Consider the following 27,916-nt stretch of genomic DNA (forward strand, 5'->3'; position numbering starts at 1 on the left):
ACGGCGTGTATACTTCGCAGATTTCGTGTCGGATATCGGCCATTTCATTGTGCGGCGCACCATCATTAAGTGCAGACTGCAGTCTAGACCATTCCTATAAGTGACTGAAATAGCTTTATATTTATATTATTGAACAATACATTTTCAAATTAATCCGGCAGTTTAATTATTGATAGCACGTGTGTCATTTGAGTGTATAATTATATTTTTCGATAAGCTATAAGATAATAAGTAAGCGGTAAGTCAATTCTACAGTTAATATTTTTTTTTCTATATTATGTACCTATAATTATCTAATATAGTAATTATATATAATAACATCATTGTTATGGTTGGATTAGGTCATAGCAAGAATCGTTTATTTCTTAAAAAATTATTTTCATGAATATCTACTTGTAATAATGATATATTATTACAAATCTTGTAAGAAATGGCGTTGTACAAGGAATTGTATGATTAAAAATGGCGTGGCTAGTCAAAATTAGTTAGACATAAAAATAAATTGCAAACAGGAATGGCCCGACCATAAAGTAATCAGTGTTGCCATCTGAGAAACCGGTGTACGTATTACACGTATTATAACTCAGTAGTGGTGTACACTGACCTTGATTTTAAGTGTTCAAGTGTTTTGCTTAAAACCTGGTTTGTTCCCTTTTTACTATTGTCATGTGATAGGCCCTGTGAAAATCTTTATGGGAGGTCTATATTTAGTAGTGGACTTCATGTGGCTGATGATCATGATATCGACTATTATGAACTGTACCGACTAGCCAACTACCCGACCGCGCCCAGTTAGCCGATCAGTCTGACGACTAGTCGGCAAGGCTATGTTTGGACCGGAAACAACAATTTATTTCGATTCGCTTGTCGCGCCATTTGTCAGCATGTGTTTTGTTTAGGTATATTTTTCGTGTTATGGTTAGCGTGCCCTTAAAATGTGGCATGAACGGCCATTTTGTTTTTCCTAAGCTATATTCCCGGCGTGCCTATGCAGCATTATCGAAACAACATGTACACAGTACAAATCAGGCTTAAATGAATGTTTACACGGGTAACGAGGAAAATATTTATGAAATACGAAACTGTTTATTAAGTTCGTACCTACCTAGCATCAACGTTTATTTGAGAGGGGAGAAGTGTTGGAGGTCCGCGCCCTTTCTCACAAATTGTGTGGTTATTACTCTGTGGGCCACAGCACGGAAAATGACCCCATATCGCCCATGCCCAATGCTGATTAGTCAGTCCATCTCTGCTTATTATTAAATTTTTCTGAGTAATGTTAATTTGCGTTTTACAGTTTCAAATATTCAAACATGGACGACGATGAGGACCACCAGCCAGGTATGTGTCAAAATTAGAAATGTTAACAATTACATACTACTAATATTTATCATTTACAATCCTACTAATATTACAAATGCGAAATTTTGTGAGGATGGATGTATGTAGGTATGAAGTATGTTGCATGTTTGTTTGTTCCTCTTTTACGAAAAACACTACTGAACGGATTTCGATGAAACTTCATAGTAATATTGGTTATACATCAGAATAACACATAGGCTATAATTTATAATCATTTTGTGTAATTTGGTCATACTATAACAATACATATTAAGTAAATCGAAAAAATGATCCCGGAAAACTCCTACACGCGGGCGATGTCGCGAGCAAAAGTTAGTAAATATTTATTTATTTATATAAGCAACTTACGTAATACTAGCTATTGCCGCGACTTCGTAAGAAATTCAAGGATTATTAAAATATTTAAGGCGATGCCCCTAGCAAAACACCAAGCACCCTGTGACACCACGTAGGTTTGATGTAACAATATCTAAAACCATAATGGTATTTCGATGATGTTTCCTAAGTAATACATACCTACTAAATTAATTTGTTATTTTAGCGGAAATCTTAGCATTGCCTTATTATATTATTTTAATATAAAAGTCACGCTTTATTTTGTCCCGGGATGAAAGTAGTCTATATCATCAGTAGTGATGTCACTATCAGGAGTGATGTAGCTTCATATTAGTTAAAAAAAAACAAAATCGGTTCAGTAGATACTGAAATTGCGCGTTCACACCCACTCTACTTTTATAATATATTAGTATAGATTATGTCTGACTTATAAAATGTCCCAAATATATGTTATAATAATTTTAATATAGAAATCTTAATTACATCTTAAATTATTTGTTATTCACTTAATGATTTCAATATAGAGACTGAACATTCATTGTAGTAGTTTATGTCTACTAAATTCATATTTATTAAATAGTATTTTTATTTTTAGTAGGTACGTTACTATGTATATCGTGGGCTTCAAAAACTAAACTGAATTTTTTAAGTGACACAAGTTAGTACTAATATTAACGAAAAAGATAGCTAAATCTATCTTTAGTACCTACGTTTCTTATTTTTGAGAACAAAATATAGTTACTTAGATATAAAGCAAACAAAAATATCTACGCTTTTTGCCTTCTGAAAAATACAGGCGCAGTTTACTACGTCAAGTGTATAATTAAAGATTATAAGCCATTCAGAAATAGGAGTTTAATTGTACCTACATAACTCAACTTTCGTCTCGAGTACTATTAAATGGTGTTAAAAGATATGGGGTAAATAGAAATACATACAACCGAATTGTTATTGAAAAAAATATTATCAACTAAGTAGCTGACCGCCAAACAATCTATTCTTTAATGTTTTTTATTTTTTTTAATACTTATTCTGCTATTCGGCACACCGGGTCAGCGAGTAAGATAAAAAAAGAAAAAGAAAGTTGATAAGTCAACAATTAAATTATGTCAAAAGATAAAAATTATAAAACACTTAAAATTCTTTCCGTCGTTCCATCTAACGTCACTCAATTGTTTTGCCTTCCCGGAACCCCTCCGCTAACACTTAAACTTTATGTTATGGTATTAAAGTTCAAATTGACTTTATGTATTATTACGAATCCTTTGTATGGGAATATAGAAAAGTGTTGTTTTTAGAGTTTTACAGGCAATTTTTTAAATTTTTCTCTTAAGTAAGTTCGTAAGAACCATCCTCGTACTTCAAGGAATATTATAAAAAAAGAATTAGCGAAATCGATCCAGCTGCTCTCGTGATTTGCACTTAGCAAGACTTTCAGCGATTCATTTTAATATTATAGATTAGATTAGATTTAGAGGAAAGTATTACGATGGTCAATGGAAACTAATTCACATAAATTTTAAGGTCCATCAAGAGCCAGGTTAGGCGCGAGAAACGGACAAAGAATGCGCGGTTTCGGCGAAGGGAGAGCCCCGCGAGGACGCAATCAAAGCGAACCTGCCTGGTCTTCGAACATCCAAAATAGGTTTAGATGGCAAAGACCTGGATCGCAAACCAGACAATTACCTATGCCGCTACATAATGCCCCATATTTTCCTAATCGATGGAGAGAACAAAGAGAACACAGAGAGCAGAGAGAGTTACCTCCTCGTGGCGAAGGTAAGTACCCGTTGTATGTACACAAATTTCATGAATACATATTTTCAGGGTTAGCCAGAGATTTTATCATATTCATATTAGTATCTTATTCAGCTATACCAGAGGTCCCTAATTTTTTTTTCACAGACCTCTTTCATAATTTTGTTGGTTCCCTTGGAGCCCCTGCAGCAAATTTCTAGCATATTCCTCAAAATATGCAAGATTTTTTTCGTGGACCCCTACTTACGAATTGTAAACCCCCATTTTTTGGTAACGCCAACATAGATCCCCGTCGAATGTGACGTGGCCACCTTTCTTAGTCTACCATCTAACAGTTTGTAAAGGAGTTTTATTTATTATATTTTAGCCGTTTGAAAGTTTGTTAAAACTAAGTGCAGATACCGAACGGATTTGGGGAAAAGTCAGCTTACATATAGACCATGTCTGCACATATGTTAACGTTAATTTGTATTTCGGAAAAGTAGGTACTCATTGGGAATATAATCCGCGGGAATTTCTTCATGCCGGCGGAGAACTTCAATTGTAATTATATATAAGCATATAATCTTTATATTATTGCGTAAATATTGGGATTCGGGATAAACAATTAGACAAACGTTAAAAACAAACGTTTATTAGCACTGAAATCGCAGAAATACTGACAAAAACACGAACACAAACACCACAACACTAAACACTTTAACATAGTTACATAAAAACACTTCACTACAAGGTCACACAATTCCCAATTTTCGCTTCGATATGTCTTCCGGTTATCGCTCTTGAACACGTCTCAAACAAGACTGAATCGCGGCTTTTTTTTTTTACTTACTTACGTTTGTTAGCCTGGCAGGGCCGGCTTATACAAACGCACCGTTGAGTGCTTTAGGCACTGCGAACCGTTGAGTGGCCTTGCCGAGGGCGACCCTCTAAAGGGTCACGACCTCTGCTCAGGACGGCCACTGAGAGAGGTTGAGACATCAACGATTATGGGAATCGCTAGAGGTGCGCAAGCCACCTAACAGTCTAATTAGTTTGCATCGGCACGCGGGCCTGAATTATCAGAAGGGTTGGAGGGACGTGTGACACGGCGAGGCCCTCGGCGACGACGACGGAGCTGCAGTTCTGTAGTGTCGGAGTTTTTTGAGCTGCTCGTGCTTGAGGCGGATTGCCAGAGTTATATTGTCCTCTGGGTCTGTAAGAACTGATCGCGGCCTTCTCGATTTCGCGCGGTCGAAAGGAGTATATTTGGAATTGAGCCAAATAAGCGGGTCCGGATGATTGACCGCCTTATCGAAGTAGCGTCTGGTGGCCACGTGCATAAAGTGCCTGATGATCGGTGTCCACGTAGAGGTTGCGATTCCGATCGTACCACGGGGCAGAATCGCGACGGCCGGGCGACCCTTTTATACTTACTGGACTGCATGTTCAATAGTAGTCGGTGGAACATTCTGGAAAGATCCGGAATAATCGTTCGTAAATTAAGGTTCCCTTATTGATTTTTTAAAACATTCTGGAAATGTAGAGATCTTTCGAGAACATTCCATCGCCGAATCTTCCACATATGAGCCAATGAGTGTAAAATAATATTCATAAATATATTGCAGATAAAATCAAATTTACAAAGAACGATGGATCGAAGGACCGTCGCGGCCATGGCTTCGTGGGATATAGAAAATTAGAAGAAATCGCAAATTCAGATGATAATGATATTCTTGTTAAAGTCAATGAAAAAAGAGCAGGATTTTTAGAAATCATAGGAAAAGAGATCGATAAGCCAGATGTTTTCGTATTGACTATAAAAATATTGTCAAAAATATGTAAATCCTCATTCGACCAACTGAAATTCAAATTAATATTAGAGATATGCAACACGGATTTTATAGGAAGTTTGTTAAAATATCTGTTGGATTTACCATACACAGATATGAAATCGAAGAACTCTATGTACTGGAACAATCAAGAGGAATTTTGGAGCAACATCATAACTTTTTGCGACTTTATCATTGCTTCGTCACCGTCCACGGCTTTCACGAAATACAGGTCCTTGGTGGAAGCGACCAAGTCCTGCCTTAATAATTTGAATGAGCAACAAGCCTTTCCGACCACTGAGCAGTATATCGCCAAATTAGATGAGTTGCGCAAGAAGCTATCTTCAGTCAGCAGTAAGGTAACTGTTGTGTCGTTTTACACTTCTTTAATTTTTAGGGTCTCACTTGAGAAGTACCCCGCCTGGGATCTATAACGCAGCGCTCTTAGAGCAGTCGTTCGAGGAGACCTCCTATTGCCAGCCTTGTTTCCGCCATGGTGGGCGGCTGGAGGTCATGGCGAGCGATGGCCTTCTGCGAATGCGTGATCCCGCGAAAGGAGTGTGCCGAGCGGGATCGTGAGCAGAACAATCCTAACCAACATAACCGTTCTACTCAACCCCCAAGTGATGGTAGGGATAAAGCGTTTTTGCCCTCGAAAAAAAATGGCTTCCATACCTCAAGAATAACCCTTAAAGGATCACTTTAGGCACGGGTAAACGTGGACGTACGGAGTGACATAGTCGTGAAATAACGACCAAGCTCCTTAAATAAAGATATAAAAAAAAGGATCTCTTTTTGTCTGTCTCAGTCTGTTGAGACCCTTTTCCTCGGAACGTATAGTTATCAAGTTGAAATTTTTATCAAATTTCGGGACAACGGACATTATCAGCTGTGAAAAATGTTTACTTGTAAGTCAACGCGATTAAAGCCCATTTATGTCGCACATTTGTACTTTCACAAGGGAATTCAGACCTATAGGGTACCTCCCGTTGAACTACAAATATAAAATTTAGCAATATTTTACAAGACATGTAAAGGAAAAATCTGAAAAGTGTAAATATGTACTTAAATATAAAAAAAATAGTAAATTCGTTATTTGCGGTTGCGGCAATAACCATATCTAGGGATGGAATGGCAAAGTTAAGTTTGAACTTGCATATATACTTAGATACCTTATATATATATATATATATATATATATATATATATATATATAATATCTACAAGTTTGTACGGAACCCTTGGTCGGTGAGTCCAACTCGCACTTGTCCGGTTTTTTATGTAGTTTTGGATTCATTGTGGAAATAAGAATGATCTTTAATAACTTAGTAAACTAAAATTAAAAATTGATTCACCTACTCGTGGTGGGACTCTCATATATTATGAGAGTCTGCCTGGGTAGGTACCACTGCAATGTCTATTTCTGCCGCCAAGCAACAGTGTGTAGCAGTGGCGAAAGGTGAAATTATATGAAATAAAAAAAATACATTAAGACATAATTATAATAATGATACAGGCTGGTCAAGAGTGGAAATATGTATTACGCAAACTCCACATTGATTCGCTAAACTGTAAAATATTCGTATACAAGTAAATGTGTTGGTCATTTAGATGGCGGCCGCACAAACAGAAAAGGGTGCTTCAAGTGACATCCACGACGTCCAGCCTCCGGATAACTTCCGTTGGCTAAATATAGTACCAATGAGTGTGGACCTCAGCCATCACACACCGTTTCTACGCCCCAACATTGTCAAAGGCAGCTATCACGACGTCGAACATTATTTAGACGTGCAGTTCAGATTGTTAAGAGAAGATTGTTTCGGACCACTCCGCGAGGGTGTTCGTAAGTATATTATATACTTATTATGATAAGGCATTGATAAACAAAATATTTTGTTAGACATTTATCTTACTAATATTTTGGAAAGAGTTTGAAAAAGCTCTTTGGAAGTAAAAGGCGTAACTGTTGAACGGGTTTTGCGGTTGGGTTTGCGGTCGGTTGAGTTGCGAGCTAGGGTAAAAAAATCAGTACGGTCGTGGATGTGTGTGCGCACAATTACAATACTAGGATCCGACTAATTGCTTGCGTAATAAGGCTTTGTAAATAGATATTTATGCTGTTTGTATTTGCAGTTCAATTCAAGAATGATCCCCACAAAGGGCGCTACGACAACATACGGTGATTATTCCATATTGTTATTTTGTATCAGATATCATTGAAAAAAAATTTATTTTTGTTATGAAACAGTTGTCATTATTTATTATAATTATACTTGATAAGTTCTTATTTTCAGTATTTTTCTAAGTGTTATTTCTCATTATTGCAGCGTATTCGACAATGTGAAATTCGTCCAACCTTATATAACACAAGGCAAGGTTGGGTGCATAGTGCAAATCGATATGGGCCAAAGAAAAAATAAAAACCTTGCAAAAATAAAATGGGAACATAACAAAAGATTCATATTTGGATCATTGGTGTTATTTACAAAGGACAATTGCAGAACTTTCATTGCAGCTACTGTCCTAGATCGCGATTCCCGTCTACTTGCACAAGGAAAGGTAATTATTTATACAAATATATGTTTAATGAAGCGAGCGAGCCATTCGCCTGACGTTAAGCAACATCACTGCCCATTAACCGTAGTACATCACCCAAATTTTAAATCATAAGGCATCTTCGTCGATTACTTCGCTCGTCACCTCGAGACATTATGTGTGAGTCAAATGCCCAATAACGAAGCTGGCTACAATATCCTTCAAACTGGAACACAATAATGCATGCACATGTTGGTTGGCGCCAGAAACAAACTTTGCGTATAATTTGCCTCGCTTTTAATTATTGAAGTTATAATAATAAATGTATTGTACATGTTAAAATTCTAGATACCGGTATGTTTGGTGGATGAGAAATATGACGAGGGCTTGTACAGTCAAAACGAGTCATATATAATGATAGAGAGTGAAATTTATTTTGAACCGTACTACCACGTCATGAAAGCTCTGCAGGACCCATCATTCGGCACGATGTTGCCTATGCAGGAGTACATTGTCAAAGTCCAGGTGAGTGTGTTTTAGTTTGATGTACACTATGTACCTATACTTACATTTGTTAAGAACCAATGACTTCTAACTTTTTAGAGTTATGTGTAATGTGTATATTATTTAGCAATAATCTTTCATAACGATGAAGGAAAATAATACGACGAAATGTACATAAACAGAGGACTAAGGCCTAATCCCTCTCAGTAGTAGAGGAGGCCCGTGCCCAGTAGTGGGACAGTATGTAATACAGGGCTGGTATTATTTTTATGCTTTTCACAAAACAGGTAATTAAAAAAGGAACACCTTTGGAGCATGTATAAATTTATTACGCACACACAAGATTAGAATTACCTACATTCGATATTTTACAATGAAATTACCGACAAAATTGGTGTGACCGGTCGTGCCCAGTAACGTCGCGTGCGTGGCCATGGCGTCTGCGCAGGTTTCTGCCGCGCGCCGCTGGAGGGCTCTGGGCTCGCCTCAATGGAATATGATCGCGGGGTTAGGGAACTATTGTCGGGTATCATATACTTACATTTGCCATTTAACAGCACTAGTTGCTTAATTAGTTCGGCACTGTACAAACGAGTATTCATCTATAAAACGAGATCCCATATCTCAGAATCCCATATAATAGCATAGTCCATTGAAAAGTTACATTTGGGGTTGCGTTTTTTAGAGGACGCAATTTTATTTTTTAGAAGTGTAGGGGGGGTCAGTGTAAAGCTAAAACCAAGTTTGTGGGGTCGCCACCCTTGTCCCACGGCCGCCATCTTGGGTTGAAATGGTTTTTACGATGTATCTCTTAAACTATTTATCTGACAAAAAATAACTTTTTTATTTATAGTTCTACGACAAAAGTTACTAGACCAAAGTTGTAGAGAATTTAATTTGCAACAAAAAATGTTTATAATTTTTTTTTGTCAGATAAATAGTTTAAGAGATACATCGTAAAAACCATTTCAACCCAAGATGGCGGCCGTGGGACAAGGGTGGCGACCCCACAAACTTGGTTTTAGCTTAACACTGACCCCCCCTACACTTCTAAAAAATAAAATTGCGTCCTCTAAAAAACGCAAGGTAAGGCCTAAAAAATGTAACATTTCAATGGACTAGCACTAATATTCAATTTGCGCGCTTTGAATTTATTTGTTTTATTTTTTTTTATATTCCAGGCAGAGCATAAACCCCCTGCATATTTAGTTCCCGATAAAAAGTTTGTATTTGATGTTGTTGATACCAGAAAAATGGGTACGCAACGAAACATAGTGGCTGAGCTTGATTTATTAAACAGTGACAGCGACAGTGACAGTGACAACCAACCATTGCGTTTGCGTCAAACTGATAATAAATACGATGTTTTTCGGCCGGATACCTGGCCGTCGATGGAGGAATTCAACCTTGATGAAAGTCAATATAATGCGTTCATACATGCGCTCACGCACGAATTTGCTGTCATTCAGGGTCCACCTGGAACTGGGAAGACTTTTATTGGTTTAAAAATAACTAAGGCTTTACTCGACAACCTCGAAGATGTAGACGGTTGTCTAATGCTTGTGCTATGTTACACAAACCACGCATTGGACCAGTTCCTGGAGGGCATATTGAACTTCACTACATCTGTGGCGCGCATAGGCGGTCAATCGAAAAGTGAAAATATGGTTAATATTAACTTAAATAATTTAAGAGCTAACGTGAGCAGACATTCGCCAACTAACAAACTCTACTTTGAACAAAAAGCCGACGTGGATGTGTCATCGAATGAATTTAGAAATGGCGTACTCCTTCTAAATATCCTTAATAACGGTGTTTTGGCCTACAACTGCATTAAAGATCGTGCGCCAGCACTACAACTGCTGGGGGAATATTACGGTAACACCACTGGTGATATTATGTTTCTCTGGCTTTTTGAACATAGCCATCAATTTATTAGTACTATCGAGGAATGTCTAGAAAAATATCAGGACAACGAAGAAACGGAGGAAGTGAAAGAAGAAATAAATAAAAGAAAAAAGTTACTTATTGATTATGATGATTGCGATGATAAAACATTAAATAAAATATTGAAAAGTGAAGAACTACAAACAACATTTTCGCTACAAAATGCCGAATCGAAATTAAAAGAAATGATACTCTTTTACAAAGGGAATAAAGTTCAAGACGAACTGTCTCGTCGTCGTCTCGCAATTGAGATTCAAGTTTTGGACAGCCAAGTTTCGATGTTTAAGGTGAGTAGATCATTAATGGTATATAGGCAGACTATTAGGCTAGAATGTTCTAGTCCGGTTCTCATATCGGGCAACACCATGTGCGTTTTTAATTTGATTTTCTTGCGCTTGGACCCTCTAATTGACGTCAGATGGGCGGCCGGCATAAAAAATAGTTCAACTCTTACTGTGACATGCTTGAAAAATTGCGCCAATTCCATCATGGAGTAGTAGATAGAGAAAGAAATAAGAAAATTGCATGAGGTTCATATCAACACCTGAGTATGGCTTCAGACCAAGGCGTGTCGCTTATATTATAGTGATTCGTGGTATAATTTCGAAGATCTACAAGTGCACTAGTAGCAGTTCTGCTCTCCTTTTTCGGAGGCATGGATAAACTTATTGTTGCGGACTAGATTACGTTGCGGTGTATAAAGGAATTACATACCCGTGCGCATCACTTCGTTAGCCCCTAAACACAAGCGCCGCGGCATACGCTGGCATTATGGGATAGACGCGTGGTTATCGTCTCAAAACGCTGTAACTTCTTAGCTTTCTGAGATAAGCGAATGCAATTATACTTTATCTCTAATATATTGTAATTTATCTTACTGCAGAATAATGATGTGGTTTAAAAAATAAATTGGAGCTATATTCCCATCGCTTAAAAAAAGAAACAACAAAAATGTACATAATATTTAATTGAAAAAAAAATAGAAGATTGTCAACCTTAAAAAGTCTGAAACAATATTATTTTAGTTTGCGTTTTACACACAAAACACACCGTTTATATATTCATTGTTATAATATTACTAGCTGACCCGGCAGACATTTTACTAAAAAAATATATTGAAATATTACAATCGCGATATAAAAATAGGAGTTGGTGGTAGAAGGGTAAAAATTTAGGGTTGTATGTATTTTTTAATGCCAAATCATAAAAAAACTAACTGAAAACAATATATTACTTACAAAAATAATTTGCGTGGAATACCCTAGTGGTGTTTTCTAACCGAATTTCGGCCTCGGCGTCCAATCTCAATGGAAATTAGCCAATGAATGTGCGCAATACATAGGTGCACTCTCTATTCCTTTACTCTTATAATCCGGTGAGGCGGCAATCCGACATGACCAGAGAGAGATCAAGCGCAGGACCAACGGCTTTACGTGCTTTCCAAGGCACGGGGGTACCACACCGCCATCTTCCTGGCTCCGAGCCGTAACTGAGTAATTTTTAAGATGGAAAAAGTCACTCACAATTATTTGTACCTGACCTAGGATTCGAACCCATGACCCCAGCGCGGTAGTCGTACTCGTACCGTGTACAATTACAACTGCGACATCGAGGCAGTCACACCAGGAACGCAGGAACACCCTTATTACTTACTGGTTTAAAATACAGTTAACGACCGATTCTCAGATCTATCAATTAAACATAAAAAATTTCATAAGAATCGGTCGAGTCGTTTCGGAAGACTTTGGAGACTAATACTGTGCCACGAGAATTTTTTTTTTGTATAGATTGTGGATGTCCATGTTTATATCTTAAATCGAAATTGTAAATTAAGTTATGAAACCGAGCCTTGGTTCGTAAATAACATGTTTAACATTTACCATCGGTGTTGTTTTCAGATCATGTCGCAGTCGAAATCGCGGCGCGTTAACAGAAGAATCAATCATCATACAAATTTTCAATACATTTCGGCAGAGGACCGCTGGGCATTGTACTTTGAATGGATCGAACCCCTGGTAGAAACGATTAGAGACAATGTTGCAGTTTTGCAGGTTAGTTGCCTGATTGGCATATCCTGATCACAAATAAAGGATAAAAAACAGCGACAACCCAGTTGAGTGTGGAAATGACTGTCAAGACGAATGTCCGCAGGTTTAGAACCTTAGGGCACGCACCTCCGACTTTTCAAAAAAATATATGTATGTTACTTTAAAAGCGTTATTAGAACGATTTCCGAACTTATCCTGCCAACGTCCGATCTTTCCTAAGGGTTTAAATTTTTTATAGAGATATTATCACCCATTTTTTAGCTTTCAAGATGAGAATTTAAAAATAATTAGATTACCCCATGAATTTGCTTTAATAATAACCAGTTTGATGTATAAAATTCCGGTAGGCATCACTTAAAGATGTTTTGAGAAAAAAATATTTTAATAAGTATTCCTTTCAACATATCGAAAAACCGTCCGAAATGAGCCACATTCATCTTACCTAATACCTCAACACGTGACCAGCAATAGCTCGCAAAATAAATCACCTTACGTAGTCAATTTTCTTGATACTTGATTGGCGAAAGGTGAAATAATCTGAAAGGGAATCCGGCACAACATATATATACTAATATGCATAAATGTAGTCTGTAAATCGTTCTTATGATAATAAGATTCTACGTAAAGGGAAGCCGGCAGGAATCGAATTATATAGACCGTTCGCCACTGATATACTGAGTATAGCTGATTTTAGTAGCTATGTTTACGTGTTTTATTTTCCAGCGTTCTTTGGCGCCCAAAATAACAACATTGGAAGAATCTAGAATGCTAACGGACTTAGAAGTGTTGAAAAATAGAAGAGTTGTTGCGATGACAACGTCCGGCGCCGCCAGACTGCGCAAACTGATCAAAGCTCTTGATCCACCTATAGGTACAGTCGGAAATCTATATATAAAAATGAATCCCTATATCCCTTGGTCACGCCATAAACCCTAGTTGCGCTGTGTTTTTTTTTATAAATAATAACGCGCGCATGTTGTTCGGCGCTTGTTGATTGTCATCTCTTATCACTGCTTATAAATTAGCAATACTTGCCAATTGCATTGTATTCACAGCAGTACTAACTACAAATTTCCACCGCTAGATGTCTCGATATAATTTATATCTGGGTTTGTTGTTAGCATTGGCTTCTGCATAGTATATGTATCATGTTTGTTTCAGTAATCATCGAAGAAGCCGCCGAGGTGCTAGAACAACACATCATTACATCGCTGACGAAAAATAGTCAACACGTGATCCTTATCGGTAAACATTTATGTCATATTTGTAAATTGTTATTATTTCAAATGCAAGTTATGAAGAGCCATTGAAATGTGTGTTAGGTGTCTAAAATGCCTGTAGCAAAATTGGAAATGGCCACTATTGTACCTTGTTTTTACTTTTTAAATGAGGCACTACAAAAGGTTGCCATGCGTTGACTAAGGTACCAAAACATTCAACTACCACTATTGTTAACTCAAATGAACTCCCTGCATCAGTGTTCTCCAAGTGCTATGACTTGTCGTTCTTTAAACGAGGCTTAAAAAAGTGCTCACCTCCCAGTAGGCAACGGCTTGGTTGTTCCTCTGACATTGCAAAGTCCATGGGTGGTGTATGGTGGTTACTTTGCTCATTTGTCTACTAGGATAATAATTGAAAAATTCTAGTACCGGCTCACACGTTTAGTGTCTGAAAATGAGCGCTACGTGCCTATGGCCACGGCGTACGAATCGGCTGTGCAAAACACAGTTTTTGTATGCATTTTGCTCCAGAACTATTGCAGTGGTTTCATTAAACACACGCCACGCGCCCAAACGCCGCACAGGAGTTTCGCGCTCAATAACAACAGGTGTGAGACCGTATTCAACGTTCGTTTAAGATAATGTTTTAGTAAAGATTGCGTTTGCGCCGTATATATTGGCAGGCGACCACCAGCAGCTGCGTCCCTCGGCGTCGCACATGAAGCTGGCGCGCAAGTTCGACCTGGAGGTGTCGCTGTTCGAGCGCATGGTGCGCAACGGCGTGCACAGCCGGCGCCTCGGCGTGCAGCACCGCATGCGGCCCGAGCTCGCCGCGCTCGTGGCGCCGCACATCTACGCCGAGCTCGACAACCACGCCTCCGTCTGCAACAGGCCCGACGTGCTCGGCCTCCAGAAAAACCTCTTCTTCTTCACTCACGATTACATCGAAGAGGTAACATGCATTAAGTTCGTTAAGTACCAAAGCTAATTAGAATGTTCTTTTTTGTTTTCTTATATGGATACGACGAAGTGGCCACTGCTCCTGATGGTATTCAGTGAGGTCCAATAGAATGTCGATGAGCACCTTTTATGTGTACGATGGTCGCTATTCAAGCGAATGTAAAAGTTATCCTACCACCAGTAAATGTACCGGCTTTGAAGTTAGAATACTGCAACTCTGTGTACTGCCCAGCACCTACAGGATCTCCGCAGTTCAACTATCAGTCGCAATAGTATATTACATACATATGCCCTTGGTGTCCACCCCCGAGTAAAGACGGCCCTGCCCGCCGTTAAATATGTTTACAGGTTTAATTTGTTTATTTTCAGCCACAAACCGATTCGAATAGAAGCAGAACTAATCATAAGGAAGCCGATATAACATTGGCTTTGGCAAATTACATCATCATGCAAGGGTACAGCGCCGATGAAGTCACTATCCTCACAACTTACTCCGGTCAGATGTTTTATTTGCGAAAAGTATGTTTTCTTTATAATAAGTACTTCTACTTTTCAATGTAACCCTATTCCTTAGTTCATACATACGCTCAGGTTGCGACACTATCATATAAAGTGAGTGTGTAGAATAACAAAACCACTGATGGAATCGCCCTATGCTCTTTACAATAAGCCATCCGCTATAGAGCAATGTTGGTAAATAGTCAACATGTAGCGTCACGTATGTCGCATATTGATGGATACATTTAGTATCCGTGTACTCTACAGGAACGCGCTAAGTATCATCATCTCCAAGGAGTCAAAATCACAGTAGTGGACAATTATCAAGGCGAAGAATGTAGGATCATCCTGTTATCTCTCGTAAGAAACAATGAGGAGGGCAAAATAGGTTTCCTGGCCACCGAGAACAGGGTCTGCGTAGCTCTCTCGCGAGCCAAAGAAGGTTAGCGCCTATTCAGACTGATAATATGTTTTTTATACAAATAAACGAGCATGCCGCCTGATGGCCAGCGATACGACTACCCATTAATAACAAAATTCTGGAATTTAGAATTTCAACTCGTCAGCCTTAGAATTTATGTCAGAATGACAAGTAACTTGCAAAGCTAGTTAGATACAGTGTCCTTCAAACTGTAACACAATAGTGAAGTTTATCTATGGACTATTCATTTATAAAAACGCGACATAACACGTTACACATATTTTCAGGTTTCTATATTTTTGGCAACATTGATATATTGAAAAAGAATTCGCCATTGTGGCAGAATATCGCAAGAACACTTGAGAACATGGGGAGTTTGGGCTCTTCGCTGGTCTTAAAATGCGAACGTCATCAAGAATACAACACCGTGGTATGTAATTTTCAATCATGTTAAAATTCTTGGACCTGATGAATACAGTGCAGGTCAGGTTATGTCGACCGGTTGGCTATGGAGGTCGGCAGGGACGTACCAGTCTGTCGCACTATTTTCGATGCTCGGGAAGAGGATTTTTACGAGAAGAAATAATTATCCTTAAAACCGAATGACCTATCTAAACATTTATGTACTTTTTGATTTTACTATATTTGTCAACGCAGTTACTTTTCTAAGTACGCTTATTCCTTAAACATTGCAGATTAATAATTTAGAGGATTTTGAAAAAGTACCCGAAGGCGGTTGTAATCTGATATGCAATCTCGAGTTGAGCTGCGGACACAACTGTGAGCTGTTCTGCCACGGATACGATAGAGCTCATAAGACAAATGCCACAAGATGTCATAAAAAATGTGAAAGGTAAGACAACGTATTTCATTGCTTGATTAACCGCCATTTTCAATTAAAAATAATTGGTAGTAGGTCTCTCATATATGAGAGTCCGCCTAGGTAGGTACCACCGCAATGTATATTACCCCAAGCAGCAGTCAGTGTTGTGTTTCGGTTTGTAGCCAATGTAACTACTGGACAGTTCAGTGGAATACCAAACAATACTTTGTAATTCAAGGTGTTGGATGGTGTTCCTACTGTTTATGGGCGGTCTTATCGCTAACCGCTAGGCGAACTGCAGTCTCGTCACGTCATTCAAAGCAATAAAAAAAAAACGCTTCTTTTGATCTATCCCACAAATGGACCAATCACAACAAAGTTCTTTTTGACATGCTCACAAATGATTTATTTAATTGGTTCATTCTCGGAATCAGATTGAAGATTGAGATAGGGATCGTTTATTGAAAACGTGTGAAGTTGTTTGCGTCAGTAAAATCAGCACTTTTTTCTATGTAGTTTTTAAACTAATTAAAATTTTTCGAAATAATATGTCGCTTAAGGCATTTTGCTATTCAACTGTCGATATGTTAAGCTATTTTTGTGACTGACTATTATCATATGCTTGTTTTAGGACTATTTGCGAACTAGATCACAAATGTCCTTACCAATGCTGGCAGGAATGTAAGCCTTGCGAAGTATTGATGACGAAGACACTTCCGTGTAAACACTTGATGAATTTGTACTGTCACATCGATCCTGAAGACAAGAGTGTAAAGTGCTGCACTGAGGTGCCGTGCACGCTACCAGCTTGCCAGCATGCGGTGAGTGTTTTTTTCACTGATAGCATTGATGTATATTCTATAGACACGAACGTACATATAAACTATTTGTTCAATATCTGGAGTTAGAACTTAAGTTCGCCGCTGCGCTAAAACATCAAACGTCGTCTAACCAATGATTAAAGAGTATAGAGGATGAGTGATATGGTCACGTGACATGCGGCACATTTAATGCATAAAATGGCGCCGATTCCGCCCCTTACAATAGTGATATGCTAGTACCGAACATTTTGTATCGACATCGAAGAATTAAAAGAGAGACTAACAAGCCCAAAAAGATCAAATACGAAAAGGGTTATGTTCTACCATAATATAAATATAACAAACCATAATATAAACAAACAAACTGAAACTGGTTTATAAGTAACAATTGTTATAGAAAGCAGTACCTGCTGTGACAAACAACCAGTTGTGTTTGATCTATATTTGTATGTTGCACTATTCCTTGCTAAAAATTTAAGTTACAGATTAAGATATTTACTTAATACATGATAAATGGAATAAGATAGCATAGTCACCAATTATTTGGTTGGTTTTATTTTATTATTATGCTCTTTGATCGAGAAACATAACTATGTTTCAGCAAACTAAAATCAATGAGTGTAAAGATGGTGGTTAAGATAATCAATTATAATAATTATTTGCAATAACAACAATATGATTATATATCTATTTCCGTGCATACAAAGGTTGCTCGAAACATAAAACCGTCAATTGTAAAAATATATCTTACATTTCATCTTTATGTTGTTTCTTTTATGTTTATCTATTCTTTTATGTAACAATTCTAATTTTATTCATAGCAATATATTAAAGTAATATTACTATTAGGTGAAGTATAATAATCATTACTATTTTACTTATCGGGAATATTGTTGGAAAATAGTTATCTTTTACTCGCGTTAATTAAACGTGTGGTTTATGCATTTCATCTCAAAATGTAAAGAACGAATATATGTATTTGGTGTAGGATTCCAATCACGTCGCCCAATATTTTCAATTCATTTTGCCTTGGTTTTTAAATTTTTTGGTAATCTAAAAAATATTCTAATTTCACTTAGTTTGTCGTTCTGGATAATACAATATTGATGTGTGCTCTAACATTCTTTCAAAGACAAAAACGTAACTGATAAACGGGCGTCTGTTAAAATATCGATATCAATAATTTCTAAACAAATCTACCCATCCCTAAGCTCGTGTGTAAACAAACATAATGATTTTAATGGATATAAATCACGCCTAAAAGGGTTCAAAGCTTATCAAACAAGATCCACATATAATTTTAATTGATAAAAACACATCCAAAATATAAATATACAAAGATATTTACTAATTTTCGGTAAAAACAGTTACTAACCTATGAAAAGATATTTCGAGGTCTTTCTTGCGTGAATTCGATTTGCATCCTTTTACACAACACTGAGTCATTTTCGAAACTTATCAAATACACTAATAAACACACTGAACAATTGAGAATATGATTATATTACTTTAAATTCAATATTTATGAAGATTTGTTTACATCGTCTGACACTACATGTACTCGCTGACTGGCCTGCAATAAATGGCGTTTCTGCCGCAAGGCGGTCCCAGTGTGTTGAAGTCAACGAAATAGTGCCATATTCGAAGAAAGCAATTATTTTTGTCTCTTTTTGTTGCGTTCCAAATAAGCTTTGAGTAAAAGAGATAGACATATATATTGACAATTCTGCGTCGATTTCCCTAACATAAATATAACTTATTCATATAGCTAACTTTTGAGGCCTGTCCTCTTTATATTTAGTCATTGCGTCTAACCAAAATTTTAAAACATGCAGCGCTAAAGCGCTTTAAATAGCTGTCAATTTTTACACTATACTAAAGTAAGTTTGAATGGATTGCAGTTCAATTCAGTTGAACACAGTGAGTGTTCGGAACGCCACATCTAGTACGTAGTAAATATATATCGACGGGCACAGCGATGACTCCTCTGATAGTAAGTGGAGTGGAGTCCTTAGATTATTTGCTTTCGTTTGTAGTTTCTTCTACACTTGTTTTTCTTATAGATAGAAAAGTCATTCCTATATATTTTTTGTTTTCCATTAAAATTCATGATCGTAGAAACGCATCTTGTCCGAGGCCCCTGATAGAGTACAGACTGGTGGAACATGATTCCTTTATCAGTCGACACAGTTGTGTCGGCTTGTTCGGAAACAGATATATACAGGCTGATCCCAAAACGCGGCACACTTAAGTCCGCGTAAATCGACATAATAGTGGACCATTATGGCAGCTTTTACACATGTGTACGATGGTCACTATCTAGGTGGATACAAATATCGGTAACGGAACAGTTTGGTAGGTACGTCTACTTTCAGAAGTCGGTTTCCCATTGAAATCCACTTCGAGGGATTTACATCTAGGAACTGCATCACGGGAACCGTATGGTAGAAAATCTCAATAAAACTATGTGAATCATATACTTAAGACGCTATACCCAACAAAACAACGCGTTAACCGTATTTTTAGAAGCTATCTATTTGAAATTCAGAATAAATATAGAAAAAGTAACTTGATTTTGTTTGTTTCAAATTGCTTGTAAATGTTTAAGGGCGCCGCATTTTGGGCTGCCGACTAATGTCGAGCGTCAATCCGTTTATACTTTCAGCCCTGTGTTATATACAGTCCCACTGTTGGGCATGGGCCACCACCACCTAATTACAGACATGAGATAACTAACATAAAACCGTTAATCCCATGAAAACGGGAATAAAAACTATAGGTTACTATACAATATCCGGATTCCCGACCGAAATTAAAGTAAGCGGGATAGACTGGATATCTATAACTTATGATTATAACTTGATGTTATTGCAGGGTAAGAAGATGTGTCATGAAGACTTGGCGAAGGTTCGTTGTACTGAACGATGCATATACCGCTTGGATTGTGGACATGCCTGCATGAGAACATGCCATGTCAATAACGACCCCGACCACGAGAAGGTAACATTGTTTTTAGCCAATTTTCAATTTATAGACGTTTCGGCGGATGTACCTGTATGGACACAGGCGGCTTTAGCTCATGTGCCGCCCGTGTCTAGTCAATTCCTTCGCGCCCCCTAGGAGACAATGTAATCTTTAATAAATTTGATACTAAATTAAATCAAAAGTTATTGTGTAAAGTAAAGACACCTCTCGCCGGCCTTAGCATGGGCGCAGGTTGTTTGAGACGGATGTATGTCTATTTGAACGTGTGGCGAGCCCCCTAACACTGCGCCCGTGTGCAGCGCTCACCCTGCACAATAGGTAAAGCCACCTCTGTGTATGGATAATAATTAGTATGTCTCCCGTTCGCGAGAGTGGGTCTTAAAAGACTCCCCTGTATATTCTTTCCCCGACAGAATTCTAATACTTCTGTTCGAGGCTCATTGTAGCCAGATAGATAGACTATGAAACTTTCCAAGTCGCAGTATGAAGAGTTCAGTAGTGTGATTGTAGATTGTAGTGCAGGTGGTGTTACTTCTGTTAATGGACTATCGCGTCATCTGGATAACTGGTTCGCTTCGTCTATCAGTTGTAAAAAAGACCCAATTTTCGCTTAATTTTTTTTTTTTTTTGGTGAATTCACAAATACGTACTTACATTTTCGCCCAGTGACAAAGTTCTGGTTCGTAATTATGTTAAAATAAAATAAATTGCTTTATTCATCACGTAGGCGAACATAGTCATAGATAATACTTATCATAGGTCAAGGTATATGGGAATATATAAATATTATCTAAATGAAGAAATCTTAAAGCCATCTGTGTATATCTACATCCATCGAAGTAAGACTAGGGAGTCGTCAGTTCGTCAATATTAGTTTTATTTCGATGTCTAACATTCACGTAAACATAAGAAATCATTATTTACATCCATTTTAATAATAATGTGATTATTGTTTTTGTTATAGTACATATGTAAGAAGCAATGCGAGAGAATGAAGAATGGTTGCACCGTTGTAAGTGACGACAACCAAGATCTCAGCAAACACGTGTGTGATAAATTGTGCCACGAACAGTGCTCTGATTGCACTGTGGAGGTAAATATAACTATTACGAACTTCCTCCACTTGACCTATATATCTTTTAGTCAAACAAAGAAAACCATTTTAGTTATTTCAGTAAAGAAATATTGGTAAGGACACAAAAGTATAAATATTTTAATTTTGGTTTGCTTTGACAGGTGGTAAAGAAGAGAACTAAATGTAAACACATTTACAAAGTGGCTTGCAATGCGGATGTCGACGCCATTGTCTGTCGAAAGAATTGCGCGCGCAGTCTGCCGTGTGGCCACTTTTGCAAGAGCAAATGCTTCGAAGAATGTGGGAACTGTGTCGAGAAGGTGACGTATTCTAAATTTTATATTTTTCAAGTACATAATATCAGCCCTGTATTATTTACTGTCCCACTGTTGGGCACGGGCCTCCTCTACTACTGAGAGGGATTAGGCCTTAGTCCACCACGCTGGCCTAGTGCGGATTGGTAGACTACACACACCCTCGAAATTCCTATAAAGAACATCTCAGGTATCCTCACGATGTTTTCCTTCACCGTTAAAGCAAGCGATAATTCACAAAGAATACACACATATTTTTTTAGAAAAGTTAGAGGTGTGTGAGGTGTTACCCTCGGGATTTGAACCTGCGGACATTCGTTTCGGCAGTCCGTTCCACAACCAACTAGGCTATCGCCGCTTTCAAGTACATAGTTGGCTTTAATTGTAACATTATAATATAAGGTATTCAAGTCTCGACTCTGAAACAAAACATATGTATGTAAGTCGGTAAAGGCCCGTAACCTCATTTATTACAGTCGGTTCATAGCAGTATTGGGAATGGGCTGTTGGCTGTGATCATTGTTTTCTTTCCTTTAATGTTTAGTGCATTGATTCCCAAAGTGGTCTAGGTAGCCCCAAGGGGTCCCCGAGAGACTTGACGAGGGTCCATGTTGGCGAGCCAAAAAGTGAAGGTCCACAATTCGTCAGTGGGGGTCCTCGATAATGTATCTGGTTTGATAAAACTAACAAACAAACTAAAATGTTAACGTGTCATTACATATAAATGTAGACAGATAATATTGATAGGGGTCGAAAGGGACACTGTGACCCCAACATAACTGCCCAGACGCTAGAGATTTGAGTACTTTTATGGTCAGAAATTGCGAAAAACGGTGTTTTTAACGGATGGGTATTCCAAGTCCATCGACACATTAAATGACATGTATCATGTGGCCCGTATATCCGACCAAGAACCATGGTACCCGCCCTACAAAACGATTACGTGTCATCTGCTATAATCTCACGTGCATTTATTACTTACAGGTGAAAAAGATAATACCGGAATGTGGTCACGAAATAATAATAGCATGTCACGTGGAGCCAACGCGTGCTCTTTGTAATAGAAAATGCGAGAGAGTGTTACAATGCGGCCATCGGTGCAAGAGTTTATGCTCCAAACCTTGTGACCGCGGCGCCTGCGCAGAGCCATCGACGGTGAAGCACGAGGCGCCGTACGGACACCGCGTCGACATTCCTTGCAACTTGGTCGAACCACTCACTAAAGGTAAAAAACAATTCAACGGTCAGGTGCGCCAATTTTTTGTTTTTTAATCTTTATTTAAGGAGCTTGGTCGTTATATCACGACTATGTCGTTCCGTACGTCCGCTTTTACCGATGCCTACTCACTCACTTTTCATGATATTAAAATATTTTTTTAATAAAGCTCTAGCCTCTTCCGATACAGTAACCCAAAAAAAATTTTTATACTGCCCACATTGAAGTTCAAAGTATGAGGTCCACCACGTACATACTCCGACAAAAAATGATGTACGTCATCTTTTACTCCACAGTCAGAGCAATTTAGGGAGTCTGACGCTCGCATAAGATGCTTAAACATTTTTGTCCCTGGTCTCGGAGACCCCAGTGCATTACACTTAGGCACTCACAAAAAAAAAATTAACAATTTCGTCAACTATGTGTATACATATGTTAACATACTTATTTTTCCTGACTAACAGCGCTCATATTACAATGTTTTTACAATAATAAAGATCAGTATCTTATCTGTATTATTGCAAGAATTTAAAATAAAAACATTATCAAAATAGCGTGATTTCCAACCAGGTACAGTGCAGGCCGAGGTTTTACTGAAGCACTGCACGGAGCGGTGCGGCGCGGAGCTGGCGTGCGGCCACGTGTGCCAGGGCTCCTGCGCCGCCTGCCACCACGGCCGCCTGCACGCGCCGTGCCAGCAGCCCTGCCGCCGCCCTATCATATGCGGACACGAGTGAGTCACACGCCAACAGAATAATAACTAACTTGCTCAACCCAATTGTAATTATTTATTACTAGTTTTTGCTCGCAGCTTTGCCCGTATGAAGGAATTTCAATAATAAAAGTCCCGCTGTATATTTTCCCGGGATAGTAAGGAGCCTATAACCCTCCTAAAGTATTAAACTGCCTCCATACAAAATTGCGTAAAATATCGTTTAGTAGATTTTGAGAACATCGGTCACGTACAGACACACAGAAAATGGTACTTTGTTTTATTATATGTAATTACATAGTTTATAAATAGATAATTACATAGTTTGTATGACTCGATGTGACATTATTGTCTATTGGTGGGATTCCCTTTTTCTTTCGGAATATTCGTTTAAATTTGATAACATATTGTATGTTTGTTTTAGATGTACGGAGCCCTGTAACCAGGTTTGTCCTCCTTGCCAGCGGCCTTGCGAAGTTAAATGTGCACATTCTACTTGCAACAAAAAATGTGGACAGCCCTGCACCCCTTGCAAGGTACTGTATATTATTACTGTAAAGCTATCATACATAAAGTGTGTATGTATTATTTAAAAAAAAACTAAAATTTTTATTTCGTTTTTGTTGAAATGCGTTAACTTTGGAAATAAATTTACTGTACTATGTTGCTGTGAATCTAAAAACACTGCAACACTGGGTTGTAGTGGGTATCAAAGCATTCTTTATTCTCTACCGCCAAGCATGTTCATTGTTTATGTTCGTGTTGCAGGAGGCGTGCACGCGGTCGTGTCCGCACGGCGCGTGCGCGCGGCGGTGCGACGCGCGGTGCAGCGTGCCGCCGTGCGAGCGCGCGTGTGCGCGGCGCCTGCCGTGCGGGCACGCGTGCCGCGGCCTGTGCGGCGAGCCCTGCCCCGACATCTGCAAGCAGTGCCGCCCCGACGACTTCCCGCGCGGACTCATCGGCGAGGAGTTCGAGGACGACGACAAGTAAGGCCTCGCGTCACGTGTGGCTGGCTGTGTGCGGACTGCTCACAACTATATACAACGTTACTCTAATGCGGCGCGGTGCCAGTCTAACAGTATTTTTATAAACTGGAAATAAATAGGGAAACCTGTTAAACCTTGGGCAGTATTGAACAAAGAACAATCGATGTTTTTACAAAAATCAAGCTCAACATATTCTTGTATATGACATTCAAAGCGTCTGTTGCAAAGCTCAATCTGAATGTAATTGGGATTCGCTGACGAGTATGATGAAAAAAGGAAATTATTGGTCTTATGCTTTTTCAATTCGAAGTATATTTTTTGGTCTCAATTTATGCATGTATGGTGTAGTCATTGGAGGCTAAACTAAAAACGAAGTGTGTTTGATATTTAAATATATCATAATTTTTAATACTTAATAGACATTCTTTAAAAATATTTTTTTAATCGAATAAGCTAACGAAAAAGAATCCAAGGATATTATTTTGGTTATATATGGTAATATGTAAAGCTAAAGAGTTTGTAAGACTAATTTAAAATGTTGTTCTCTAATAGAAAGCTTATTAATCCTGAGTGCCACGTTTTAACCAGGAAAGTATTTATACCGAAAAACCTTTTTTACGCAGGGTGAGCCGCAGACACTATCTATACTATTATGTATACTACTATATAAAGCTGAAGAGTTTGTTTGTTTGTTTGAACGCGCTAATCTCAGAAACTACTGGTTCGAATTTAAAAAATCGTTTAGTGTTGCATAGCTCATTTATTGAGGAACGCTAAGGCTATATGTCATCACGCTATGACCAATAAGAACGGAGCAGTAACAGAAAATGTTGCAAAAATGGGGGAAATTTATACATTTGAGGGCTTATTTTGCGTGTACTGTGTTAATGGTTAATGTCACGCAACAAATATATATATGATGGAATTATTCCTCTTAAAATGAAATAAAAAAATATATTATAAAATACAGTTTTTAAAGTATTGAAGTCTCAAAAACTGTCCGAAGTACAACAAGTTTCCTATACAGGGTACTTTTGACATTGTGTTAATAAATGTTTTATTTATATACAACTTTACCTCTGCTAACATTGTGCCAAAAATCGTCCAATAGTAACAAATATTTTGTACAATAATCCTAGTTTTAGTTTTCGGATTTTTTATCACCTTTATGAATATGTTGTGTGTGAATATATTTCTAACTGTAACTGTGATGTTACCGTTGCGACGAATTCTCTCAGAGTAGTAGTAGAGGCATTAGGTCGTGAAAACATGAATTGGAATAAAGATTACATTGCTTGTGTGTAAAGTTTAATATTTTTTAATATGTGGTTTCGTTTAGTAACGCCTCAGACGCAATGTCAAAACGGCCTTGTATGTACTACAACGCATTAGAGTAATTCCGACAAAAAATCAATGTCAGTTTACGTAAACGTGCCTATTCAACATATTTTGTTGCCCTTTCACATTGGTCAGGTTCATCCAACTGCTGGACTGCGGACATATCCTCTGTGTGGACGACGCTGACGGACTGATGAACAGCCACCCTGAGGAGGTCCATATCCGCACGTGCCCTATGTGCCGGAAACCCATAATAAACACGAACCGATACAAGGATATTGTCAACGATTCGTTAAAAAATGAAATTGGGCCCATCAAACAAAAAATTTACGGACATCCCAAAGATATAATCCAAAAAAGAGAAGAGTTATCGCGTAAATATAACGAGGCAAAGTTACAAGGTGAGTTCAAACTTTGCGCTTAAAGAACTTTTAATTATTATTGGCATAGATCAGGGTTTCTCAAAATGGGGTACGCGAACCCCTAGGGGTTTGCCATTCGACGGTAGGGGGCTCGTGACAATATTTACGTACGTATTTACGTAATGATGGCGGGATGCGTAGCAGGCGGGCGGCACACAACATGGCGCGCGCGACTGTTTATTTCCTCGAGGAGGCGCGAGGGGAGTTGTTTAATTAGTTAGTTAAGGGGTTCGTTGTCATCTGGAGACTATTACAGAGGTTCATGGAGTTAAAAGTTTGAGAAACCCTGCTACAGATCACTACAACTGCAACACTACTGTCTTTCATCGCCTACAGTATGCGTGAGCCATGAGTGCACACGCACACTACACATAACAGAACATTATAATTTATACTTATACAAAACTTAAGATTGATAACCGTATTCTTTTTTTCTGTCTCGCGGTATTGCACTTTCCCCGACGCTATCTATCCTGCCTATTAAGATATCAGGCGAAATCGAGCTTTTGTTTTTCTTCCCAACCCCTTCAGTCCTTAATTAAGACGCGGTACAGTGCTCACGGTCACATTAGTCTATTACATTTAACTTTATTAAAACTACCTAATACCACAGGGTAGGGGTCAAATTATATAATTTAATATTGAGATTGCTGTGCCGTTAAAAAATAATATATATTTTGTTTCAGAGAAAGTTGAATCGAATGCCTGCTTAAAACAGAAATTTTTGCATCTGTACTCTGTGATAACACAAAAGAAACAGGCATCTCGTCTAGAATTGGAGATGCAACTGATATATTTGAATATTCTTACACTTACAGCGGATTGTTATGCAACATACAAAAATGTGAAATATTTGGAATTGAAAGGAAAGGTCGAGGAACAAATTATAATGATATGTAGTATTCTCGAGACGACCAGAAAGAAATATTTAATGGTGAAGAAAATAAGCGAACAACAACAAACCGACGCATTGAATGAAATCAAGCGCTTGAATTCTATAGTTCAATTTTCGAAGCTTCTCAGTCACAACAGTTATATAGCCGTGAAAGAAAAACCAGAAGTGGTCACGGCTGTAAAAGCCGCCCACGAAGTTGTGTTCAGTTTAAAAACATTCAACCAGGAGAAAGCAACCGAAACCATGAAGAAATTACAGGATACTATCAAGGTATCTGGCTGTTTGTCTATGGATGAAATACAAATGGTCATAAGAGCCGTGAAAGATATACCGCAATCTGGCCACTGGTTCAAATGTCCGAACGGCCACTTTTACGCCATCGGCGAGTGTGGCGGCGCCATGGAGGTGAGCAAGTGCGCGGACTGCGGCGCGGCCGTGGGCGGCCGGTCACACACTCTACTGGCAGACAACGCGCACGCGCGCGAGATTGACGGCTCGCGCTTCCCCAAATGGTCCGAACAGTACAACAATATGGCTAATTTCGATTTAAATATTATTGAATAATCTTCTCATCTGTTTATGTCCAGAAGACTAGACGGATTTTTTATAAATATTTTCTCTGACAGCATACCTAAATAGATATGTCCTAATAGATATGGATATAAGTAATTTTATTAATATGACCTTGTAACTTGTGACTTGAGACTTGAGTAGTCCATGTTGCTAATATAATGTTATAGGATGTAGCCCTTATTAGACTCTAAACTTAATTATTTTTTATCATTTTCTTGTTATCGTTTTGCAATATTTTGTTTTCCGTATTACACGTATAAATACTTATACTGAGTGCAAAAAAAATATAGTTTTATCTCTAAGTATGTGATTATATAATGTTTCAATTGGCTACAATAAATATTTTTCTTTAATAA

At 38.2% G+C, this 27,916-nt stretch overlaps 1 protein-coding gene across 1 annotated transcript; it reads left to right on the top strand.

Moving 5' to 3' along the window:
* On the top strand, nucleotides 1–27,916 carry LOC115444811 (NFX1-type zinc finger-containing protein 1). Its single transcript, XM_030170725.2, has 27 exons — nucleotides 1–238; nucleotides 1,298–1,341; nucleotides 3,223–3,477; nucleotides 5,064–5,626; nucleotides 6,879–7,110; nucleotides 7,401–7,446; nucleotides 7,595–7,826; nucleotides 8,151–8,327; nucleotides 9,488–10,540; nucleotides 12,152–12,304; nucleotides 13,025–13,172; nucleotides 13,463–13,546; nucleotides 14,205–14,473; nucleotides 14,851–15,000; nucleotides 15,247–15,421; nucleotides 15,688–15,830; nucleotides 16,096–16,253; nucleotides 16,855–17,044; nucleotides 19,919–20,044; nucleotides 20,994–21,122; nucleotides 21,266–21,424; nucleotides 22,403–22,643; nucleotides 23,205–23,367; nucleotides 23,771–23,882; nucleotides 24,115–24,332; nucleotides 25,806–26,071; nucleotides 26,779–27,916. Exons 2-27 carry the CDS (start codon nucleotides 1,314–1,316, stop codon nucleotides 27,549–27,551), a joined length of 6,243 nt encoding a protein of 2,080 aa, XP_030026585.1. The 5' UTR covers nucleotides 1–238; nucleotides 1,298–1,313; the 3' UTR covers nucleotides 27,552–27,916.

This window comes from Manduca sexta, chromosome 12, assembly GCF_014839805.1.
Source record: "Manduca sexta isolate Smith_Timp_Sample1 chromosome 12, JHU_Msex_v1.0, whole genome shotgun sequence".
Classification (NCBI taxonomy): domain Eukaryota; kingdom Metazoa; phylum Arthropoda; class Insecta; order Lepidoptera; family Sphingidae; genus Manduca; species Manduca sexta.

Excerpts from the sequence above, each read along its gene's own strand:
- LOC115444811 (XM_030170725.2), top strand. The coding sequence starts at position 1,314 with ATGGACGACGATGAGGACCACCAGCCAG. Across the intron at positions 1,342-3,222 it reads CGATGAGGACCACCAGCCAG|GTCCATCAAGAGCCAGGTTA; the intron begins GTATGTGTCAAA and ends ATAAATTTTAAG. Across the intron at positions 5,627-6,878 it reads TATCTTCAGTCAGCAGTAAG|ATGGCGGCCGCACAAACAGA; the intron begins GTAACTGTTGTG and ends TTGGTCATTTAG.